The sequence below is a fragment of the Geotrypetes seraphini genome, chromosome 3 (genome assembly GCF_902459505.1).
Source record: "Geotrypetes seraphini chromosome 3, aGeoSer1.1, whole genome shotgun sequence".
NCBI classification, from domain to species: Eukaryota; Metazoa; Chordata; class Amphibia; order Gymnophiona; family Dermophiidae; genus Geotrypetes; species Geotrypetes seraphini.
In genome coordinates this window covers 135,014,972-135,031,490 of record NC_047086.1, presented here as the reverse complement: position 1 = coordinate 135,031,490, position 16,519 = coordinate 135,014,972, and the positions used below count along the sequence as shown (strand labels likewise).

The 16,519-nt window shown below is 42.7% G+C and overlaps 1 protein-coding gene across 5 annotated transcripts in view; it reads right to left on the bottom strand.

Moving 5' to 3' along the window:
* The window catches only part of SLC5A6 (solute carrier family 5 member 6), a 268,897-nt gene that overhangs the window by 163,714 nt on the left and 88,664 nt on the right, over positions 1-16,519 (bottom strand). For all 5 annotated transcript variants that reach the window (XM_033936346.1, XM_033936350.1, XM_033936349.1 and 2 more), the window contains one exon: positions 9,161-9,212. In XM_033936346.1, coding sequence (XP_033792237.1) covers positions 9,161-9,212 — 52 coding nt within the window. The remainder of the gene's footprint in view (positions 1-9,160; positions 9,213-16,519) is intronic.

Here is a 16,519-nt window from a genome sequence, read left to right as displayed (position 1 = left end):
GGGCGCGGCCTGAGGCACATGGGCCAAACCCGACCATGTGTCTCAGGCCGCGCCCCCAGGTGGGACCTAAGGCTCCAGGGCCTATTCTGATTGGCCCACGCGCCTTAGGCCCCACCAGTAGGCGGAGCTTTAGGACGGATGGGCCAATCCGGCCTCATTCCTTCGTTGGCTGCCTGCCGGACAGGCGGGTTTGGCTCCCGTCTGTCCGGCCAACTTCCAAAGGTACGGGGAAGGGGGGTGGGGGGGTCGTGGGGGTCGGCCAGGGGGGTCGCGGGTCGGCTGGGGTGGAGGGGGGTTTGCGTCGAGGGCAGGAGGGCCTGGGATCCCTCCTGCCCGTAATGTAGTGCGGGGTGGGGTTAGGGGGGCGCCGTGGCCAGGAGGGTTTGGGCTCCCTTCTGGCCCAACTACACAAAGTACGGGGAAGGCGGGTGGGGGTGTCGTGGGGGTCGGCCAGGGGGGTCGCGGGTCGGCTGGGGGACGGGCGGAGGTTCTTGGGGGGGGGGCGGTCGTTGGGGGGAGGGGGTTTGCGTCGAGGGCAGGAGGGCCTGGGATCCCTCCTGCCCGTAATGTAATGCGGGGTGGGGTTAGGGGGTCGCCGTGGCCAGGAGGGTTTGGGCTCCCTCCTGGCCCGATATTGTTGGGGAGTCGGCGGTCCTTCGGGGTGAGGGTGCGAGTGGTCCTGCCGGGGGGGGATGTATCGGACGTCGGGGAGTCGGCCGGGCAAGAGGGCTTGGGCTCCCTCTTGCTCCGATCGTGGATGCGGGTGCGGGTGGGAGCGCGTGCGAGCGGTCGTTCGGGGTGGGGGTGCGAACGGTCCTGCTGGGGGGGTGAGTCGGGCGGGGTGGGAACTATGTTTAAAAACTTTTGTATACCGCGCTCAGGCATATAACGCGCGAGGGGTATGCGCGGTACGTAAAATCACGTATAACGCGCGCGTTATATCCGCGAAAATACGGTAAATGGGCGAAATATGTCATACTGTGAGAGCTAATGAACATAGGTCAGTCAGGACGGAGGAGAGATATTTTGTTCTGTCAGCAGAGTTGGAAAGATTTACAGCATAATAGGTTCCCATACACTGAACTGAAGAAGGAGAGGGAAGCATGGTAGCCCGCTCTTGGCATAGTTTGAACAGAGTTTTCCCAAGCAGAGGTATTGGAGGGAAAGAATATAGGAATTTGTTTGTCCAGTATAGGAGAAAGGCAACATAGGAGAAAGGCAGCAGACTCCAAGTGATTGGGAGTATAGATTCTAGAACAGAAAAATGGAAGCTTGTGAATGTGGGGGGAAGCAAAGAGATCCACTCGTGGGGTCCCCCAATTGTCGAATATTTGATATAGGACAGCTGAGTTGAGTGATCACCTGTGAAGGTGCAGAAGTCTGCTTGGCTTGTCCGTTAAGATATTCTATTTTCTTGCAAGATAAAATGCTTTGAGAAATATGTTGCAAGTAATTGCCCAGGACCAAATTTTGATTGCTTTCTGGCAAAGTGGGCGAGACCCTGTGCCTCCTTGCTTGTTCATGTAATACATGGTGACTTGATTGTTCATTCGAATGAGTACTACTTGAATGAGGAGGCATCTTGGAATGTGAGTAGAGCATTGCAGATTACCCAAAGCTCGAAGAGATTGATGTAGAGAGTTTTCTCTTGAGAGTTCCAGCTGCCTTGAGTATGGAGGCCATCAAGGTGGGCTCCCCAAACTAGCATGGAAGTATTCATTGTCAATATCTTTTGATGCAGTGGGATATGGAAAAGGACAGATAGAGTAATGACAGCTACGACTGAAGGGAGTGGCAAAGTGCTGAGGTTACTTGCAGTTGCTTGGTGGCTTGGGACCATTGAGCTAAGAGCATCCACTGAGGAGTACACAGGCAAATAAGAGTTACATGAATTGTTGACGTCATGTGACCTAGAAGATGCATCATTTGATGTGCAGTGATGCCTTGAAGAGTGGAGACCTTCTAGCAGATATAAATTATATTGTCGAACCTCTGTTTCATTTGTATCTAGAAGCGCCCCAATGAATTCTAGAGTCTGAGTGGGCTGGAGATGAGATTTCTCATAACTGACTATAAATCCCAGAAGTTCTAACAATTGAACTGTTGTGTTCATGACCTGGTGAGCTTGCTGAGATGTTGGGGCCCTGATCAACCAGTCATCTAGATAAGGGAATACGAGGGTTGAAGCTACTACCATTAATCATTTCGACCCAGATTCTCCAAACAGTGCTGGTTTTTTAGGCACTGGTTCGCGCTCAAACTCAGTAAAAAAAAAAAAAAAAAGTCATTGAAATGACATTTTTAATTGAGTTTCAAAGTGCCTAAAAAGTCAGTGCTGGAAACGTGCCTCTATAAGCACTATAGGCTGTCTAATGCCGCTGTGGTGTGGCTAATGCTGGAAGTGGCATTAAGCAGCCTAAAGTGCCTTCGGAGGCATGATTCACATCATAGGTAGGCACTGGAAATGTAGGCTGGGGGCAAGATTCTGTACCTGTTGCTGTTGCATAATTGACACACAACCATTGCCAACAATGGCGACAGTTACAGAATCCAGGCCTTTGTGAATACTCTGGGTGCTGAGGCCAGACCAAATGGTAGCACTTTGTACTGGAAGTGGCAAGTTACCGCTCAAAACCAAAGGTATTTTCTGTGGAGTGGGAGAATGGGAATTTGTGTGCATGCTTCTTTGAGATCTAGAGAGCATAGCCAGCCATTCTTCTCCAGTAGTGGTTAAAAGGGTTCTCAGATAGACCATGCAAAACTTTCTTTCATCAAATATTTGTTGAGAGCACGGAGGTCCAAGATTGGATGTAGACCTCCAATGCTTGAAGTAGAACCCTCGGCCCCTCTCCTGTAGAGGAAGCTACACAATGGTGTTGAGCAGGAGAGCCGAAAGCTCTTGTTGAAGTACTGAGGTCTGACTGGAATTGAAAACAAGACTCTTTTGGAGGATGATTTAGAGGTTTTGTTGCACTATTTTTAGGACCCACTGGTCTGTAGTTATGAGGGCCCAACATTGATGGAAGTAAGTAAGACGGTCTCCAATAGAAAGAGACCGTGGAATGGGCTGTTATGTTGGCTAAGCTCTCAAGAAGTCAAAAAGACTGCTTTGATTTTTGCTGAGTTTGCGATTGAATCTTCTGAATCTTTTGTTCTCTAGAACATCTTTGAGGAGCACTGGAGAACATAGATATCTGTAAGAATAGGAAGATCGCTTTGGGCTGTAAAAGCACTTACTTGGTTGAGATTTGGATGATTTTGAAGCAGAAAGAGTAAACATGAACTGCTTGTATCTGGTAATCTTTTATGTGGTCTCTTCTACCTTTTCTCCAAAGAGCTCATCATCCAAGCAGGGAATGTTGCCCAGGCATTCTTGCACATTGGCATCCAGATCCAACACTCTTATCCACGCTCATGGTAATAAATAAAGCCGATGCTCTGGAAGTGACATCAAAAGTGCCATATACTTTCTTGTTTTCAGGAGATCACTGGTAATATGTTTGAAGGTATTTAGCAGGTCATTTGGAACATACTGTTCATATTGGGATATAACTCAAAATCCTGCAAGTCAGCATTGAGTTTTGAAACAGTGTACGACTAAATTTGTCTAATGTTCTTCCCTCTCTTCCTAGAGGGGTGCTACAAGGGGTGTTCAATAATTTATTTACCTCAGTAGGAATGAAAAGAGTTTTCAAAATATTTGTTTTATTTTTCAATATAGTCCCTTGATAGCTTCATATACTTTATCTACTTTTCCTGCAATGACTTTAACCCCTTTGAAAATAATTCTTCTATTTGACTTTCAAACCAGGACGTCACAACTTCTTGACATCTTCATCACTTGAAAACTGCTATCCATGCAGAGATTTCTTCAAAACTTGGAACAGGAAATAATCTGAGGAAGCCAGATCAGAACTATAGGTTGGATGGTTCAGCTGCTAAACCCACATTTTTGGATGGCAGCCTGCAACTGTTGTAATGTGCCACACTTTCACAAAAAATGTATTGATGTCATAAATAAGTGTAGGCAGTGCTGCTTTAGTTCAAGGGGGTGTATGTTTCAAAAAACGGAGGAAAAAGCCTCAGGCAAATGCCCTCCCACCACCACAATGGTGGAAAAAGGTGGTTGGGTGGTAATCTTCATTGGCAGAAAACCTCCATTGCACTCCCTGTTAAATAAACTATAAGCAGGGCTGTCTATGCAATCGATAGATGAAAAAACTTTCAACTTATCTATGATCGGTACACCGACGATGGCCAGTGTTTCACCAACTTGCTGCCTCAGGGTGTAACAGAATCCAATCAAACTTTTAACCGGGACGTGAAGAACGTCTCCTCTGATCAAAAAGAGCCTGCAACTATTGTGACATGTGCATCGGCGCATTGTTTGTGAAGAAGCAATACACCTGCTATGAGTTTTCCTCGTCTTTTCTCTTTGATTGAGTCCCACAAAGTGATCATTGCATTGGCATAACTCTCCCCAATTATGGTTGTTTTGTGTGGCATGAACTCCAGTAGCAAAAATCCTTCATTATCCCAGAAGACAGTTGCCATGACTTTGCCTGCAGATTTTCTGTCTTGAACTGCCTGCAGATTTTTCTGTCTTTTTTGGGGTGGGGGATGACTTCTGCTTCCACTGTATTGATTCCATTTTGGACTCAGGATCTCTATGATAGACCTCATCTCCAGTCACCAAACGATGAAAAAAATTCATTTGGTCTTCACAGAGCATCTCTAAGTTGTCCTGACAGAACTTGAGCCTCGTGGACTTCTGACATAGCATCAGCATTCTTGGAAACCATCTCGCACTAACCTTGGACATGCCCAACTTTTCATGAATTATTTTCCAAACTGTACCTGCCAAGATGCCCATTTCTTCAGCTCTTTGGAGCTGGAAGCCCTGAATATGTATACCCTAGAGGAAAGGAGAGACAGGGGAGATATGATTCAGACGTTCAAATACTTGAAGGGTATTAACGTAGAACAAGATCTTTTCCAGAGAAAGGAAAATGGTAAAACCAGAGGACATAATTTGAGGTTGAGGGGTGGTAGATTCAGGGGCAATGTTCGGAAATTCTACTTTATGGAGAGGGTAGTGGATGCCTGGAATGCGCTCCCGAGAGAGGTGGTGGAGAGTAAAACTGTGACTGAGTTCAAAGAAGCGTGGGATGAACACAGAAGATTTAGAATCAGAAAATAATATTAAATATTGAACTAGGCCAGTTACTGGGCATACTTGCATGGTCTGTGTCTGTGTATGGCCGTTTGGTGGAGGATGGGCAGGGGAGGGCTTCAATGGCTGGGAGGGTGTAGATGGGCTAGAGTAAGTCTTAACAGAGATTTCGGCAGTTGGAACCCAAGCACAGTACCGGGTAAAGCTTTGGATTCTTGCCCAGAAATAGCTAAGAAGAAAAAATTAAAATAAAAAATTTTTTAAATTGAATCAGGTTGGGCAGACTGGATGGACCATTCGGGTCTTTATCTGCCATCATCTACTATGTTACTATGTTACTTAATTTGTCTGTCTGACAAAATTTAATCGACTTTCTTGCACATTTCTGTGGATGTTGCTTCCACAGGTTGTCTAGTGTGAGAATAATCTTCAATGGACTCTCTAGCCCACTTAAACTGCTTGCTCCAAAATTTTACTTTGTAGTATGATGGGGCAGACCCACCATAAACTGCAGTCATGCATTCATGGATCTCCTATAGCTTTTTCCCTCCATTTATCACTGAATGGTGCTCCAAATCTAGCAGAGTCTAGCAAATCTTACTTGATTTGCACAAGGACTCTCCTGACATCCTGTCTCTTGGAATGTTAGACTTGAACTGAACTACAACTGTACATAAGTAACCTTGAGACATGTCACAACACATTTGCTACTTTGTTGCATACTTAGGTAGATAAATTTTGAACACCCTTCAAAGCGTAGGTTCTTTTTTCAACACACATTCTACCAGGAGTGATTGATGCTGCAGCTGCATTTGTCAAATCCTAGGCACGATTCAACCTTGTATAAAGAATCCTTAGGGAACCAACAGTGGTGCTTCCCAATTCTTAAACATGGTATCCTTCATGAGGTTGTGAAACGGGAGCTTTAGACAATCTTTTGGGTTCAGACTCTGACTGTATCTTGATTGGGAGGACTTGATCTAGATAAATTTTGTTAAGGAGAGACTCTCTGGTGGTGATCTCCTGCAAGGAAGTGGAGGAGATGGGTTTGAAGAGATCCCATATGATTCCTCAGCCGAGAGCTCTGGACATTCAGAGGAAGAATGATTAGATAAGTTAAGAGTTATATTCTTCGATGCCTTCTCTTGGAGACAGGGAATGTCAAGATAGGTGACGTTGAGAAGGATGTTGAGGTGGGGATGAGTGTCGACTATGATGTCGAGAAGAACATCAAGAGGTGTTTCTGGATACTCTATTAAGTTGATCCAATGTAGAATAAGAAGTACTTTGGATGATGTTCATTTCTTCGACCTCGAGTGAAGTCAGCAGGGAGTGTGAGGATCACTTATTTATTTATTTAAAACATTTATAATCCACTTTAATAGAGCACTGCTTGGACTGGATCAGTACCAGTTGTGTCACAGCAAGGGCTTGAGCTGCCTGGGTTTACGGCATAGTAGCCAACTCCTTTTGTACAAGCTCTCTTATCTGCTCCTGAAGAGAGGGCACCTGTACCATCGATGTCATTGATATAGAAAGTGCCATAGTGTGTCTAGACCTTGGTGACCTTGATGAGGCACGCCTGAGGAGACAATACTTGTTAAAATAGTGAGTGTATCTCTGTGCACTGACGCTTAGAATGCGTCAATGGTGCGGACACTTGAGATGATGCTGATGCATGCCTGGAAGGAGAAGCATGCTTATGCTTCTTAGCTTTTTTACAGAGTGTTCCCGATGGTGGCAGTGGTGAGGACACTGACATCAACCGAGATGTCGATATTGATGCCGGTTTCGATGCTGAAGATGGTCTTTGTGGCTCAGCATTGGAGGTAGCAGACATCTTCGATACTGCTAATCACGATTGGAATAGATTGTCAAACTGGAGCTGTCTAGCCTTCAGTGATCTTTTTTTGAAGCAGTGCTGACAAGTGTCTGGATGGTGAGCAAGACTAAAGCACTGAAGACACTAATTATGTGGATCAGTGACTGAAATTGTCCTGCTGCAACAAGTGTACTGCTTAAAACCAATAGAAAGCTTTGACAAAAGGGGAAGACCTCCGATGCAAAATCAAAGGACTCAATGGTGCGGGGAGGTCAAATAAATTTGAACACGAAAAAGGATCGATGCTCCTGGCCTGAAACAGGCTAGGTAGGATCAAAGGGCCCAAAAATGAAAAATGGCAGATGAAATTTAATGTGGACAAATGCAAAGTGATGCACATTGGGAAGAATAACCTGAATCACAGATACCGGATGCTAGGGTCAAGATTTCATCGTAGACAATGTGTGGTGGTGGCCAGAAAAGCAAACAGGATGCTAGGAATTATTTTAAAAAAGGGATGGTTAACAAGACTAAGAATGTTATCATGCCCCTGTATTGCTCCATGGTGCGACCTCATCTCGAGTATTGCGTTCAATTCTGGTCTCCTTATCTCAAGATGATAAAGGGGATGGAACTCCTCTCGTATTAGGAAAGACTAAAACGGTTAGGGCTCTTCAGCTTGAAAAAGAAATGGCTGAGGGGAGATATGATTGAAGTCTACAAAATCCTGAGTGGAGTAAAACAGATACAAGTGGATCGATTTTTCACTCCATCAAAAATTACAAAGACTAGGGGACACTTGATGAAGTTACAGGGAAATACTTTTAAAACCATTAGGAGGAAATATTTTTTCACTCAGAGAACGCATTGCCAGAGGTTGTGGTAACAGCGGATAGCATATCTGGTTTTAAAAAAGATTTGGACAAGTTCCTGAAGGAAAGGTTAATAGTCTGTTATTGAGAAAGACATGGGGGAAGCCACTACTTGCCCTGTATCGGTAGCATGGAATATTGCTACTCCTTGGGTTTTGGCCAGGTACTAATGACCTGGATTGGCCACCGTGAGAACGGGCTACTGGGCTTGTTGGACCATTGGTCTGACCCAGCAAGGGTATTCTTATGTTCCTATGAAAATTTTTACAAAAGGGAAATAGAAAAAGAAAATACAATAGAATAATAATGAAAACAATAGTTGGGAAGGCACAAAAACAAGTTTTACATGCTTGTGGATTGACTCCCAGAAGCATACAGCTTCTCAGTTCCTAAGAAAACTAAGAACTGATGGTCCTGTGAGCCAACATCAGGTGGGAAAGCATTGGCACATGTGCGGTATGGGCAGCCTCAAGACATTCAAAAGGTTTAAAGAGACAGTACACATTTGAACTGTCTGTACCGGGCTCCATGGATGACATCATCCACATATGAGAATATGCTGTCTACTTGTCCTGGAATAAATTCTCTTACATGGAGCTGGTTAGGCCACGCTGTGGTTTGTTCCCACTGGGGGGAGAGGGGAGGCTTCATATGACTGAGCCTAATGGTTTCCGGCAACTAACACTTCACTACACCACAAACAAAAACTTCTGATGTTCATCAGCAAAGTCTCCCGCATAGGATGGGACTTCCCTGCTTAGAGGGATCACCCCCTCCCCCCATTCTCCCAGCACAACAAAAGGAAACTCCAGCCTAATGGGGATAATTCAGAAGCAGACATCAGCAGATTTGGAGGTGCAAGATCAGTGAATGAGCTTGTTGCACAGCAGCTGTCTAATATGTCTGTGGCACTGTGAGCACAAGCAATTTGAAGTCTTGTAGTTGACACTTCCTGCTTCTGATCTCATAAGTGTAACAGGCTGGAAATGTCAGCTATGAATAGCTGAAGTGCTGGCTAAAAAGAAACTATCTAAGGTACTGCTGTGAGTGGCAGTGAGTAAATAAGTAATATATTTCTCTGGAGCATTTGGGTGGGGAGCAGAAATCAGGCATGGGCTGAAAACTCTCCTACTTAAAAAAATTTGGAAGCAAAAAAAAAAAAAAAAAAAAAAGGTGCTCTTTGACAGCTTGAATGACATCAAAATCAGGGGAACCTGCCAAACAAACAAGTATAAGAATAGAAAAACCTTAACATACAAGTGATAGAAACCTAAGGAACTCTGAATTCTTTACCTGCATTGAGAGCCAAGGCCGGTGTATAGAGGACTACGCCCATGTAGATAACCTGTCATGGGAAGAAATGAAAGGCAACATTTCTCTGATTAGTTCTACAGAATATATGAGAAATGCATTCTCCATCTCTCTGCCACCTGATGCCAAAATTTGTATAGCTAAAGCCCTCCTCTGTATCTCTGGCCTTCAACATTGTATAATCCTGGGATTCAGAGGTTCATATAATAATTATAATTGCATAATACAATAATAAAAAATGTCAGCTAAAACATACGTTATTTCATGAGCATAGTTTAAGTCCTTCAATTGGTGGTGGTGGGGGCTTAACACATTAGCTTAAGCATTTGCATATATACATCACACACAATGACTAAAACACTGAAAATTAAGCCAGTATATCAACACAGTAAAGATTTTTTTGTACTGAAATGAGACAACACCATTGAAAATTTCTCTCATTATGCTCCCTCTCACATTCACATAAATTAGCAAGGGGAGAGTGCACTTTCCCTCTCCCCCTTCCTTAAGCCTGACACTATCACCTCCCCTTTTCTTTTTCTGCAAACCACACCTTTCTCCCTTCCTCTCCCCTTACCAGCACTTCCCCATACCATGCACATAGGTAGAAAAACATCACCCCCTCCCCATTACAAACAAATATAACTTTTTCCTGGGGAAATCCACTGGCAGCACTTTTTCCTCCTCCCCCACCCCAGGCAACACTTTTTTTTCTAGCCCTCCTCCCCAAGAGTCAGAATTGGGGGCGGGGGTGAATATTAATAGATGCCCCGTTTTGATGAAAAAATAAATGGTCACGTTACTCATGACAAACTGCTGCCTGAGTTGAGGGATGAAGTGACACCTCCTTCACAAGGCATCCAAAAGAGAGGGCCCCCTGAAAACTCTTGATATGAGAAGCTCCCATCATACTAAACACTAGTTAGGTAGTCACCCCAAGAAGAAAAAAAGAATGCAATTTATATATTCCCAAGCAATACCAAAAAAACCCCAAACACCTGCTTACATTGGTTATAATCAACAAAAATTATCTGAGTTAAATTATGGTACCTGGAACTCTACTATAAAAAAATGCTGATCTCCCAACTCTCATCATATCAGGATACATTCATATTTTATATCCATAATGCAAGACTTAGGAGTTCTGAAAAAATTGTTTCATCAATGCATTTAGATCTTGTTAAAAAACATGAAATAATGTAGCTCTTTCTGAATCTTCTGATAAACACATCAACTGGTGCAATTCCCAAGGATTTAGGAAAATTAAGACAATGCAGATTGAGCCTATGATTATAATTTTCTCTCTGTTCAATCCTTCTATTCAAAACTAGTTTATATTTCTTTCTTTCTGAGGTTAAATCCTGCAAAGATTTTACTTCATGTTTAAGTTGAACAGAAAAATCAGTTCCTGTGCCTTTCAGGTTTTAAGAAAAAGAAAAAATCATCAATGCTTGCAAGTATAGAAATTTCTTGTTTAGATTAGCTACAGAGATGTCTAGCTTCTGAAGGGTATCTCATATGCGTCTAGAGTAACCGCCACAAGCTTTCTAGTTTCTGACAGATTCACCACTGAAACACCAGCACCTGCATTATTCTCTTCTACTCCGAACCTGCAGCATTTCACCACCAAACAAGACTCCCTCACTAGCAATTTCTGTGGTGATAAGTCCTTCCTGGGTCATGTGGACATGATGGTGGATTGATAGCCAGGAGGAACAGAGTAACATCAAACTCCAAGGCTTCAGATTCTCCTTAAACCGAAGCTACAGCGGAGACGTTCCTGAAGCCCTGCGATGGGTGTCTGACAGCATAATGTGAGATGGTCTGCTGGATAGGTAAGGAGAACTTTATCATCGAAGGAACAATTTTAATGGCCCTCCCTTCCATTTTGTATACGGCATAAAGTTGAGGAAAATGGGGACATTTTGCAACACTCGCAGGACTCCAGGCTCAAACTGCCATTTTGACTCCGGATTCAAAATCTTCTGTCATACAGCTTTCTAATGCAACAGCAACATCAAATTTTTGCTCACTGATGCAACTCATGTGCTGACATGGGACAGCATACTGGACACATGTATACACAATTCTACACCAAGGGTAGCTAGAGATGAACATTGGTCTAAGCAGTTAAATAGTATCACCACACATCTGCATATGTAGTAGAATCATAAAGACGCAGCAATCTGCACATACTCAATCCACAAGCAAAGCAGAGCAGACCAACCAATCGAAGAGAAAAATATATGTTATTCAAGATGCCAGACATGGTTACCTTTCACCTTCAAAAAGGCTGTGTCGAGGCAAGACTGTCAATTAGAACATATAAATAAATTAAAACCATACACAGTTTTCTATTAAACAATAGATAAGTAATAAATAATAAAACAATGAAACAAGTTTTGAAAGAGCCATCTTAGAAAGATAGGCAATCACTTAAGCTCAAAATCTAAAGCGAACCATAATAGTGTGTACTTTATTACATGATCATACAATCATAAAAATACTGAAGAAACACAGGCATCTGGTCTAATAAGGAACTGCTTATGGCTTTGAAGAGATGGAAATTTGAAAGACATCTTGGCACCTTCAGCATTACCCATGCATTCTAAGAGTAGAAGGGATGCTGTGTAGGGACATCACCCGTGTCATAACTGTTCAGTATGCCATGTTAATCTTAAAAGTAAGTTTTTTGAACATTCTGTCACAGGAATTAGATATGAGCTTCAGCATTTTCCACATTGCAAAACAAAAAGCACTGTATATGTACTCATCTACCCATGTATTGGGCAAACTATAAGAGCATGGAACAAAAGAATTATCGAACACAGAAGTGCTCTTAAGAGAACAATTATGGAGAAGCCACTTACAGAACATGATTGCGAAACAATATAAATGTGATTAACTAAGGGCTCCTTTTACGAAGGTGCGCTAGCGGTTTTAGTGCGCTAGCTGAAAATCTACCGCCTGCTCAAAAGAAGGCGCTAATGGCTCTCGCGCACGGCAATTTAGCGTGCGCTATTTCGTGCGTTAAGGCCCTAGCGCGGCTTTGTAAAAGGAGCCCTAAGTTTTATTGCTAGTCACAAAATGCAGGTCCATTGGAGAAGGGGAAATGCTAATAGATTGCTTTTACATGAGGAACAGAAGTTTATATTTAAAAATAACATTGTGTCATCAAATGGTTTCAATATGGAATCAGATCTCTCTGTATTTTTATCATTTTGTCATGAAAATTACATTTACATTTATGATATAAAATGGTCATACATATATTTAATTTGCATAGTTATCACTGACTTTATGCTATAATGTTTGGTTAATAATGAATTTAAGTATGTTTTGGTTTTATTAATGTATTCAATGTAAATATCCATTTTTATTTATTTATAATTTTTTTTACTTATTTATAAATTATTATTTATATGAATGACTATCTCTTACCCCTCCCCCCTTTTACTAAGCCATGGTAGAGGTTTCTATCAAGGACAGGGGGGCTCAATGTTCTGACGCTTCTCCAACACTCATAGGAATTCTATAAGCGATATTGCTGAAGGGCTGTCAGGTAAGATTTGTCTCTTTGAGGATGATACCAAAATCTGTAATGGAGTAGACATCCCGGATGGAGTGACCTAGCAAAGCTTGGACTGAAATTTGGCAGCTAAAATTTAATGCTAAGAAATGGAAGGCCATGCATTTGGGCTGCAAAAACCTGAGGGAACGGTACAGTTTAGGGGGTGAAGAACTTATGTGCACGACATAAGATCGGTACTTGGGTGTAATTGTAGGAGGAGGTATTGATGCCCTTGTATAAGACTCTGGTGAGATCTCATTAAGAACATTGTGTACAATTCTGGAGACCGCACCTTCAAAAAGATATAAAAAGGAGGGATTCAGTCCATAGGAAGGCTACTAAGATAGTGCATGGTCTTCATCATAAAGGCGTATAGGGAAAGACTTAGGGTTCCTTTTACTAAGCTGCGATAGCGATTTTAGTGTGCATGCTAGACGCTAACACCAGCATTGAGCTGGCATTAGTTCTAGCCACGTAGCGCGAGTTTAGCATGTGTGGCAATTCTGCGCATGCTAAAAACGCTATCGCAGCTTAGTAAAAGGAGCCATTAAAGATCTCAGTATGTATACTTTGAAGGAAAGGCAGGAGAGGGGATATATGATAGAGATGCTTAAATACCTATATGGCATAATTGAGTCCATTTTTAGGGAAAACCTCTAATCTGTTACAGCCATGATGAAGAGGGAGCTTAAGTCCCTTGTCCCACTGAAGACGAACTAGATCTGCATACCATGGATGCTGATGCCAGTCAGGTGCCACTAAAATCACTAGATCTGTACGAGTTATCATCCAGTGGATGACCTGGCCCACCATGTGCCAAGGTGGGAAAATGTAAAGAATATCATGGCTTGGCCATGGCTGAACCAACACGTCCAGTCCTATGCTTCTGGGTTTGGCTCATCAACTAAAGAAGCACTTGACTTTTGAGTTCTTGGCAGAATCCATCAAGTCCATGGCTGATCTGCCCCAGTGATGCACAATGAGCTGGAACACTCTTTGAGAGAGACCATTCCCCTATGTTCAGGACTTGTCGACTGAAAAAGTCCACTTGAACGTTTTCTATTCTGGCCACAGGCACTTTGGAGAGAGCCTGAAGGTGTACCTCCACCAATTGGAAAATAATAATAATAATAAATTTATTTATATTCCACAATATCTCATGGGGATTAGCGCCCAATAAAAGAATCCAGATGTCATCGTAGACAATACGATGAAATCTTCCACCCAATGTGTGGCGGCGGCCAAAAAAGCAAATAGGATGCTAGGAATTATTTTTAAAAAAGGTATGGCTAACAAGACTAAGAATGTTATAATGCCCCTGTATTGCTCCATGGTGTGACCTCATCTGGAGTATTGCGTTCAATTCTGATCTCCTTATCTCAAGAAAGATATAGTGGCGCTTGAAAAGGTTCAAAGAGCGACCAAGATGGTAAAGGGGATGGAACTCCTCTCGTATGAGGAAAGACTAAAACGGTTAGGGCTCTTCAGCTTGGAAAAGAGAAGGCTGAGGGAATTTTTCACTCCGTCAAAAATTACAAAGACTAGGGGACACTTGATGAAGTTACAGGGAAATACTTTTAAAAGCAATTGAAGGAAATTTTTTTTCACTCAGAGAATACTTAAGTTCTGGAACGTGTTGCCAGAGGATGTGGTAAGAGCAGATAGCGTAGCTGGTTTTAAGAAAGGTTTGGACAAGTTCCTGGAGGAAAAATCCATAGTCTGTTATTGAGAAAGACACAGGGGAAGCCACTGCTTGCCCTATATCAGTAGCATGGAATATTGCTACACCTTGGGTTTTGGCCAGGTACTAGTGACCAGAATTGGCCACCATGAGAACGGGCTACTGGGCTTGATGAACCATTGGTCTGACCCAGTAAGGCTATTCTTATATTCTTATGTTCAGTGAGGTTTACAATAAGAGATAAGAACTGTAAAAACACTGCAAATTTACACCACAAAACACAGTACATTATATATAAAATATGACATTAAGAAATTATTAACTTATCTAGATTATATATTTATTAAACAGATACGTTTTTAACGATCTTCTAAAGGCCTGGTAAAAAGAAGAATTTAAGATCAAACCACTATAAAATCTTTTGTTCCAAAGTCCTGGCTGAAAGGATAGGGTTCTATTAAGAAATCTTTTGTTGAGGGGAAAAAAAATAAGGTTGTGTTTTGTGAAGAGCGTCTGTTTTTTAATACTTCAAAATGATCAAAAAGGTAACTTGATATAAGACCATATAATGTTTTATAACAAATAAGGACCAATTTAAAAATTATTCTTGCCTTTACTGGAAGCCAATGCAACTTTTGATAATATGGTGTTACATGTTCTGATTCTTTTAGATTGAAAATTAGACGCACAGGTAAATGATGTTACAATAGTCTAAAGCAGGAGTGCCCAAAAGGTCGATCGTGATCAACCAGAAGATTGCAAAGGCAACGCGAGTCGATCGCGGAGCCCAGGAGACTCACGTTGCCTTTGCGTTCCATTCTCCCTTCTTCCCCAACGCAAGGCCAGGTGCATAAAAGCACCGGGCCCACAGCCTTCCCTCCTGATGTCAATTCTGACGTCGGAGAGGAAGTTCCGGGCCAGCCAATCGCTGCCTGGCTGGCCCGTAACTTCCTCTCCGATGTCAGAACTGATGTCAAGGGGGAAGGCTTGTGAGCCCGGCGCTTATACATGCCTGGCCTGGGGTCGGGGAAGCAGGGAGAAATTGGCGGTGGTAGCTTGGGGGGGGGGGGGGGCAGGGAGAGAGAAAGAAAGACAGAAAGACAGAAAGAAAGACAGAAAGACAGAAAGAAAGAAAGAAAGAAAGAAAGAAAGAGGAGGGGACAGGGAGAGAGGAAGAAAAAGTTGTACTCATGGAGGGACAGAGAGAGATGTTGGTTAGGGAATGGAATGAGTTCTGGAAGAGAGGAAGTATGCAGGAGGCAGAAAGAAAGAAATATTGGATTTACAGTGTAACCAGAGATTCATGAAATCACCAGACAGCAAAGGTAGGAAAAATTATTTAATTTTAAATTTAGTGATCAAAATGTGTCCAAATTTATATCTGATGTCTATATTTTGCACTAGGGCCCCCTTTTACTAAACCGCAATAGCGTTTTTTAGCGCAGGGAACCTATGAGCATTGGGAGCAGTGTGGGACATTCAGCGCAGCTCCCTGTGCCATCGCGTTTAGTAAAAGGGGAGGGGGTATATTTGTCTATTTTTGTACAGTTGTTACTGAGGTGACATTGCATATTTTAAAGTTATCTGCCTTGAACTCTTTGGAAAAAAACCCAAATGCAAATGATAACATTTTCTCTGTGTACAGTGTGCTTTGTGTTTTTTTAAATTTTATTGTTGGTAGATCATTTTGACTTGGTCATTTTAAAAGTAGCTCACAAGCCAAAAAAGTGTGGGCACCTCTGGTCTAAAGTACTCAGAACCAAGGACTGCACAATCATTCTAAAAGATGAAAAGTCAAAATAAGATTTAATTGTGCAAAACTTTCATAGTGTGAAAAAAAGCATCTGTGCTTCCAAACACAATGGGGCACTTCTGGTGCCACCCTGCCAGTTCACATATGCCACTGCTGTTGCAGTGTCAGAAAACACAATTACTGTCTTTCCCTCCAGGACCTTTTCCAGAGAGCGCAACGCTACCCTGATGGCCTGGAGCTCCGAGTCTAGATGGTTTATGGACCACCCATTTTGACTGTGAGTCCACTGGCCTTAGCATTCTCTGCAATAGGCTCCTCAACCGAAAAGACTGACAT